The following is a 9,435-nucleotide window of genomic DNA, read 5'->3' as shown; positions in this document are numbered from 1 at the left end:
TTTTGTAGACTGACCATGCAGTTTCTTTTGAACGCAGTGGTCTTTTTATTATAATCACTTTGACGTCGACGAGGTTCACACATTTCCTGTTCGTTTGTCCACGCTATACTATATAAGTGTCGTGAAACAACCCTGTCACTGTACATTCCACTCACTGAACTGTGGACACTTCTGGGCACACACATGCGCCATCCTGCTGAAATTATAATTGGTGGTAAGTATATCTTGCTGTACAAATTGTGTGACTTTGGACGTATTTCCGTCATACTTTGGAGTTGCCGCAATTTTCACAAATAGCAATGTATTATGATGCCATACACAGAGATTCTATCATCACATGTATTAATAAATATTCTATAATTAGTTACTATAAGTAAAACTTTAATACGGATGATTTTCTTTTATCTCAATAATATTTAAATTAAAACATATTGAAAACCTAATCTATTTTAGTCAGATGTATGAAAAGTTTCCAACGAAGCAGTATTGTTTCTAACAGTTTTTTTTTAACTGCACAATATGAAAGATCTGTCAAAAGGCAATTGTCTTTTGTTAATTTCAAATAAGTTTGCACTTAAATTAAGTAAAAAAAAATAAGATTCTTTAATATAAATCAAGTAACCCCTCCCTTTTGAATAATTCAAATTAAAAGACTGATCACATTTCATATAACAATACAACAACTAATATTATTTCGTAATTCTATTACAATTTCTCTATTCAGATTTAAAATGCATTTAACTTCCCCAACATAATATACATGCAAAATAGCATCCCCCTACATAATAATAAATGGTTTTGTTTATTTACTTTGTACTTATTTATTAAAACTAAAATGACAAGAGATAAATATAAAAATTAAGAAAAATCTTTATTTTCACACGCACATAATAAATATGGATTGTCACTGACAATCACCACTACGCACCTTTTCTAATACTTAATCTAAATACAGAAAGGAATGGGTTCAAGTCTATACAAATTGTGGAAATTCTTTGGCTTAGAAAAGATAACAATAATTTGTTGTAATTATAATAACAATAGTGTTTACACTTATTTGTTCACCTGGACATTTTTGAATGTTTTCGTTTCAATGTCCACATAAAGAAAATTGCACCTATTGTAATTCCTAACGTAACCGGAATTTGACAGTCAAGAAAGCCTTGCACTGTTGTGCATAATGGTAATCCAAATTTTAGCACCATTGAACCTATCCAAGTTCCATTATCAGTATAACCCTCTAAAAACTGGATGTGTTTAGCCCAGGGTAACGCAATTTTAGCAACAATGTCCGACATAAAATCCGATCGTTGCATAAGCCATACTATTGGAGTAGCAAGAATGTGGTACCCAGCAAGTGCTTCAGGCATCTCACGTGCAAGACGTTGTCCGAATTGTGCATCCGCCATGAACGTCTCTAAATCAATTCGCCCTTGCACAAACAATTCAGTACATATGACAGTAGCATCTGATTTCACTTTTCCCACTAAGCCCGCACAATTACCCAAGGTACCTACAATACATGGACCCATACAAGCTCCTGGAACAATTCCAAAATCAAACTTAGATAGCAAGTGATAACATACAACGCATCCTGATGCAGCTCCAAGACATGAACCAACGTTTGGAAGTACACTCTTGATCTTTTGTCTTACTGGATCTTTCTTATCCATTGGAGGAGGAGGAGGAGGAGGGGGAGGTGGTGGTGGGTGTTCGTCTTTATCATAATAATAGCTACCATCTCTGTCATACACGTCAGTGTAGTAATTAGAGGTGGGACGTGTATGCTGATAATAGTAACGGATTTCTCTTCTGGATCTGTTGGTTTTCTGCACTGCTGACATACATGAAAGGTGATTGTTGGACGGATGACAAAGCCATTCCACAGCTGCATTCTTACAGCTAAATCGAATGAAGTAACCGTTCTTGTTGGGAATTATAAGAACCGATGTGAAATTACTCGGCAGGAAATGAGACCTAACTGGCGCATAACTAAAAGGGTCGTACGTTTGGATCATTGCAGATTCATCAGTGCAATTCATCTTTGCTGCTTTCTCTCGTAACGTAACCAAATCATCTGGCTGAATCACGCTGGAGGTCCATGGAGTTAGCAAAGCTGAATTTTCTGTAATTTTTGTGACATAATTGTCCAGAATCCAATCGCTCTTTTGCAAAAGATGAATCCCATGAACTGGTGTTATGCTGGGACTGAGAAAGGCGCCATACCATTTTCCTCCAGCTATCGAATTAATTTTTATTTTATGGCCTAAAATCAAGTCACTGGCGTACCGCACAGCATCATACGCTCTGACCAAATATAAAATCGATGGGGAACTTCTTACTGATGATATTTTAGACAGCCGTTGAAGAGTACGACGCTCAGTAGGAGAATCTTCTGCATAAACTGATGTGTATAAACTTACTTGTCGTGCAACTCGTAAGGCAGTGTCATCTTTCAACACTGAATCTTCATCAAACAAAGCAAGAGGCGAGAACCATTGGCGTTTATGCAAGTCAATCAATTGGTCAGATGCTTCTAAAATTGTATGCATATTTTCAGATATTACAAGCAAGGGAGTGCCGGATTTTCCGTTCAAAGTTTCGTTTACCTGTTGAAGTGCCTTACTTAAACTTTCGTTAGACGAGTCACAATATATGGCTTCTTTGACTTGAAGCTGCAAATTATCACTGTAATTCATGAATACAGAATAGAATTCTCGACAAGAAGGGCAAGAATCTACAAGAGGAACAATTTCTTTCCATATACTAGAATTCAGTTTTGTCATTAGAGCTAGTGTCATATCTGCTGTAGAAGGTTGTAAATATATGGTATTATAAAAATTATTATTTAAAACATAGGGATTTACAAAAATGACATCTTGAGCAAACAGTCTTGCGTACTCCGCAACGTGAGAAAAAGCGCTTCTATCAATCACAATGAAGACGCGCGCATTCGTTTTGTAAAGTGACTGAAAAGCTTCAATCGCATTGTCTTCGTTATCCCCGGAACTAAGTGCGACGTATTTAATACGATCTTCTTGGTCTCTGATGGCACTCAATATTACTTGTTCCATTTTCCTTTCCAAATCAGATGCTGCGCTACCAACTGTTAGAACACCCAATTTCGATCCATCGTTGATTCCTGAAAAGGAGAATGGAATGTATATTAGACTCATGTGCGTTCTAAGTATTTTACAAAGAGTAAGTAAGTTATAAGTTAGACTCCAAGTGCATTGCAGTACTTGTTACTTCACTTCAAAGTTAATTCGAATGTAAGTTATTTGTTCATAAAGTTATTGTATGTAGTTCAAATAAAATATATAAATAGTAAAACATAAGAAAATGTTACTTAAAAAGTTATGATGTTAAATATGTAAGAAGCTTATTAAGTGTTGAGTTTATGCAAACAAGTGTTAATATATCACATGACAAGTATTAATTCGAGATTCAATATATTGATTTTCAAAACTATGTGCTTCTACTTCAATAAATAGAAGGAAATTAGCCAAACAAATCTTAAAAAAACACATGTGAATAAACAGCTGTTACAGACTTATTTTATTCTCAATGTTTGTTGAAATACGTCGAAGAAAAAATATCGCAGGAAAGAAATTAGCGAACCCATTCAAAGGCATTTTAACTTTCTCTTGTTGGGCTACATTCAAAACTTTGAACCAAAGCACAACAATGACTGTGCTCATCATTTTAAATGTCAGACAGTAAATAAACTGAAAGAAGTTTTGTCACGGAAGCAAGAATACAGTAGCAAAATACATGTTCTTATTATTTAATTAAAAGTACAAGGTGTTTGGAAATGATTTGCTTTCCGATATTAGTTCTGTGGGAACTACTGAACACATCTTGGTGAAACCATTGTTGCCCTTGGTGAAAGTAATAACAAATTTTCTCTGACACTTATAGTAAATGTTCAATGTGTTTATCATAGTGACACATCACATGTCTACACGATAGTACATTTTTTAAACACACGATTGAGCACGAACCTATTGCTAGTGTCCACTCTCACCATAAAATGCTCCTATAGGTCTATGATATCAATATCGTTGGGACGAATACTGTACCTTTGATTTAACCTCCAAAAGGAAGTCAAACAGTGATATGTCAGGTGATATTTGGACTAAAGTGTCATATGCTGATTATCCTCAAAATGCATCATATCCAACATCTTGGCAGCATTGTGTACAATAGGGAAAAATTTAAATTTGAAAGTGAGCTCTACACCTGTTCTCTTGAAAAAAAAATATATTCAACTTGTCTTCACTAAGGCACAACTCACACTATTGTCGTCACGGTGCGGCAAACTTGCACCACAGACCGTATGTTCTGAACCACACGTAGAAATATGCAACTACTGTTCCCGTGAAAGCCAGAAAAAAAATCTTACTCGTATGTTACAGAACACATTAACTCCCGGTATATCATATTCATGTTTCACATGGGTATGTGAATTTTCAGTCTCCAAGATTGTGATATTGTGGAGGATTACTTTTATTTTTTGTACAGATATAAAAGGTATTTTCATCACTGAGCACTACCTTTTCAACGAAGTTCTCATTCTCAGTCATGTTCTGAAATTGAACAAAATCCCCATCATCCTGCGCTTATTGGATGAAACGTTTCAGTAGTCAAGTCATTGCGTGTCAGTAGTGAAGACAGAACATATCACACACATTCACGCTATTAAGGTTGTTTTTGGTATTTTTCCTTCCCTATTTTCTGTTTGAGTTGATATCTGTGGACTATGTACAAACCACCATATACGTTAATATTTTTTTCTCTAAAATTCAAGGGGAAGTACTTGATTATTTTAGCAAAGGAATTGAGAAATGATTTACCTTTTGACATGGTTGAACAGTCAGCAGGGAAGAGAGTTTTCGAATTTTGCAAGTTGAACAATGAATCTGCATCTATTAATGCGGTATTTTAGTACAGAGCGATTTCTTTACACTTTCAGGTACAGCAGCTATAGTTCGCAGTTATGCTCAACCTCCGTTTAAATTTACTAATCTTAACTTTATAGTACATCAAATATTGTATCAGGATGCATTTTTAGCTCTGGGCATCAAAATAAAGCATAAAGTCAAATGCCAAAGCAGAGGAACGAGGGTGAGGTTTGAAAATGTAGAGTTATTGTTTATTCAAGGAACGTTCAGTGTCTCATGTAAACAAATACACGTGGTGATTGTTTCATTTTATTGATTGAAGAGACTTGGAACATGCATGCGACAGACGAAAATAGTCCATTGTTAAGCAAGATGTTCTTCAACATTTTTGTTGCTTATAAGGCTTATTACCAGGAAATGCAATTTCCTTACACTTAAATAACAAAAACAACACTGTATATAAGAACTAAATTGAATTAATGCAATAAAAGGGAATACACATGCGTAGAAAGTGGTACTCTTACGCGCGAATCACAGTTAAAAATATGGCCGCGTGCGAGGAATATGTAAAACACCAACAGGGTACAAGTACGTGTTTCTCGAAAGAAGTACTGACGGATAGCCAATCATCCGATGACTGGCGGAGTAATACCATTCTTCAGTGTTTACATCAGGACCAGAAGGTTCGTTGAATGAGCTTTAGGTGTTTGTCTCTCTACTCAGAATACCTCAATGATAAGTCTTCCTCTCTTTAATAGTCTGCCACTATCTCCAAACATACTTCTTGGAAAGTAGTTTCGAGTTATATGACTGGTTAGAGCAATTTGATTGGATGAACCAAATATGGCCTCTGATTTCCTCCTAAGTGGATTTTAAACGAAACAAATCTTACGTCATACAATTTCGGTGCCGTCTTTTAGTAAGAGTTTTCGTGTTACATATTTTCAGTTGAGGCATGGGTTGCTGATATTTTACACCTATAAAAGTTAAGTAAGGAACTGTACCAAGAAAAGAGCAACATCTGCTGGTTTATTATAGCGTGTGTTTTATTGTTATATAAACTATTAAATCCGTCGCCATTCTTCTGCCTACGATAGCAGGTATATTCAAAGTACATAGTACCGAAAAGAATGTGATGTTTTCTGTCTTACTGTATTTAAAATTCTATTGCATCCATGTAAAATAGTGATCAGTAACCTGTCTAATGATATAGAGACAGAAATGTAAACTATAGCTAAACAATAAACGCTTATATTCAAGGACTAAATTCTTATGACTGGCTTCACCAAGATAAGTACAGTAGCTTACTCTTAATGAACATTTAAAACTCTGAAATTCAGTTTGAAATGGGGTGTATTTAAGTCATTTTTCCCTTGTAAATCCATTGTGGTTGTAACTACGCAATTCTAGACGCAAAGACCAATTAAATTAAGATTAAACACGATATTTTAATTTTTGAAAGTACTCTCTTCACTCATATTATGCTTTGCAACAGATGTGTTTCAAATCAATTTTAAGTGTTGAAATTTTATTTTTTACATAGATTGCTAAGACATTTCATTTTGTTACTAAGACATTTTAGAAAGTAATTAAATAAAAATCAATAAAATATTATTTACATTGGTTTTAAGGAAGTTTACAGCAAAGACAAGGAAAGTATTTGTTAGTTATTCATATAAGAATAGAACTCGAAGTAATAAATGCGTGTCATATAACCATACTCTCAAACAATGTAGTAGAACGGGTGAAAATATGCATATACCTAGATAATTAGATAATAGATAATTTCATTATAGATAATTTCATTCTAAATAAAAACGAAAGCTGTATATTCATATTTTGTGTTTTCATGAGCATAAACATAAATAACTTAAAATGGTGTTCTATCTGGTTTCACATCAACTTAGCTGACTCTTCAAAAATCCATAACTATTTTCGTAGTCGGAGCTGCATAAACTAACTAAATTATTTTTGAGAGCCACAACAACAAAAATGAATATTGTTTTTCAATGCGTGAGTTAAATTGACCTAAAACCACATGCAATATCGATGAAACACCTAAAACAATTTACATTTATAAATGAGATTATCAAAATTGTAAAAAAAAAAAAAAAAAAAAAAACTACATCATCATAAAAAATGAAGATAAAAGAAATTTTTGTGTGGAGATAGGTGCTAATTTAATGATTTTGAACTTCTGAAAATTTTGCTTCGAAAGGAAAGGTCACCAGAGGATGAACATGAAAGTAGTGAATCCATAATAAAATACTTTATATACTGCAACATGTGTATTTAGATATCAGAAGCCTAAAGACGGAAGATTATGTAAGAAATAATATTGATTATATCGTCATCATTTATGCCGCAACATGCAAGGGTTTTAGGAATCACATTCTATAACCTGCTTCAAAGTATCTTGTACGAGATTATTAATTGCCGTGCGTAGATTTTTGTTCGTAGCGCCAAACCTTCGATTTATTCCTCTGTTCAGCATCCTCCAACAAGCCCTGGAGAAAAGAAATAGAGGGCTGAGATATCTGAATATTTCGGTGGCCAGCTAGTATCATATTACTATTTCGTGACACACAATTTGGAAACTTATCTTGAAGTGATGCTATGCTTTGTCTTGCAGCTTGATTATTTGAAACCAGTTCTGAGTTTTGGAAAGGAATGAAAAATTATTTGAGAGTTTTATGTTTTTGTTTCTTTTTCTCGAGGTTTCAGGCTGAATTTATGACTTTGAATATCCGAAAATAAATAGGTGAATTCTTCAAAAAAGAAAAGCTGCCAAGTAGGACAATTTAATGTGTGCATTGCTCTCAATATAACCACCATACAACGTGTTGCTCAGGTCCGTTTCAAAGGCAATGCTTGTGAGAAACTCCGTTCTGGATGCCACAATCGTCTGGAAGTACAGAGAGCATCACGACTGTCAGTGAATCAGTGAGAAAGCAGTCCTCAGATATCAATTTGCTGTCATCTTCTATAACTTAGAATTCTGTGTTCATTCTTAAGATAATTTTAATGGCTGACGAACATATATAAAATTCATCTTGTTGGAGAATTAATGCACAATGACATGTCCAAATAAATTCAGCTTAAAAGTTAGTGAGCCGAAGAATCAGATTCCAACAAGGAATTTGTTATGAGTACTGATGACTACATCGTCTGAATGAGTTTCTAACAAACAACAACGTCGCATTTGGGTATACATACAGCTACAACAAATTTATGAAAGATATAGTTTTGAGGTACTGTAGGGTACAGATTTCTGATTAATCATTTGTTTGACTTTTTCTTTTTTGAGAACGAGAAAAGGATATTTATCAGTGTGGCTGACTTATTGCACATATTGGTACATATCTGCGGCCACTGTAAGCTATGGAAAATGATAAGATCTGCTCCCTAAATTGTGAAACAACTCTTCACACTGTAAAGTAAAGCAGGGCATTGATTCAGATGCTTCCAAATCGCGTCTCAAATGATAACACTAGCTGGCTTTCGATAATTACCAAATCTCTCACCTTTTAGAGGTTTCCTCTTGGGATTTCTAAACGGTACTGTGTATAGTAATAATTCAAGAACATTTGCTGTTCTGAAAGACTACATAATACGTATGGCAGATAATAAGCGCTTACAAAACGTTTGAAGAATATTATGGAACATGTGTATTCTCCCATTCCTTATTATTGTGTGATGTAAATTGTGATTATATCCCCAAAGTTAATTTTTGGGAATAATCTTCCATTTGTTAGCTTCTAGTATCGATAAAAGTGTCCGCAATTAGTAATTAATAAACAAAATAATTAACTTTACATTTGGAGCTATATTATTAGTTTATTATGTTTTTAATAAGTATAAAATTAATGCGTGATACATTTGTAGGAATTAAAAATGGAGGACACAGATGCAGAGAGAGGGAAATGGATTTTTTTTTTGTATTTTCGTGTGTTCAACTAGTTTCTAGATCAGTGATGAAAGTGTCAATGCACCGTGACTCGTGACCCGTGACTCGGAAGACTCGGAAACAGTCAGGCTGGTAATCCAACAGAGTTGGTGACTTGGACAAATAAATCGGACTGACGAAAGGAGACACGTGACTCAGTCCCGGCGTGATCCGAAGTCCAAAAAAAAAAAAAAATTCTCATGTACACAAGGGACCTGGAGTATGCTAATATTTTCATAAAGCTTTATTTAAGAAAAAATTACCATGTTATAAGTTTCAGTAAGTAAAAAAATATGCTATAGAGGTAATGAAAGGAGGCAAGGGATTGGTATTATGATAGAGTATGCCCTCTGTATGCATGTGTGTCAGGCTGACACGCATTGCTTGTTACAGTGACAACTCGGGTATACTTTTGTTGATCAATGAATTTAGAGGATAAATCGATAATGATAGTATAGGGAGATTTCAACGAGTAGTTACTTTGTTATAAGGAAAGTCATCAGACAAAAGGACTACTGTCTGGTTCATCTTAGTGTATACATCATAGGTTTAGGTTAAATAACAAGCGCACTTTCTCACTTTCTG

At 34.5% G+C, this 9,435-nt stretch overlaps 1 protein-coding gene across 1 annotated transcript in view; it reads right to left on the bottom strand.

Moving 5' to 3' along the window:
- Positions 1–886: 886 nt before the first annotated feature.
- LOC145687664 (uncharacterized) overlaps positions 887–9,435 on the bottom strand; it is a 65,436-nt gene continuing 56,887 nt past the window's right edge. The window contains exon 3 of the mRNA XM_081761125.1: positions 887–3,142. Within this exon, the coding sequence (XP_081617251.1) occupies positions 1,062–3,142 (2,081 nt within the window). The 3' untranslated portion in view covers positions 887–1,061. The remainder of the gene's footprint in view (positions 3,143–9,435) is intronic.

The sequence above is a fragment of the Thermobia domestica genome, chromosome 6 (assembly GCF_964235325.1).
Source record: "Thermobia domestica chromosome 6, izTheDome1.hap1.1, whole genome shotgun sequence".
Taxonomy (NCBI): Eukaryota; Metazoa; Arthropoda; class Insecta; order Zygentoma; family Lepismatidae; genus Thermobia; species Thermobia domestica.
This window is presented reverse-complemented; position numbering and strand designations above follow the sequence as displayed.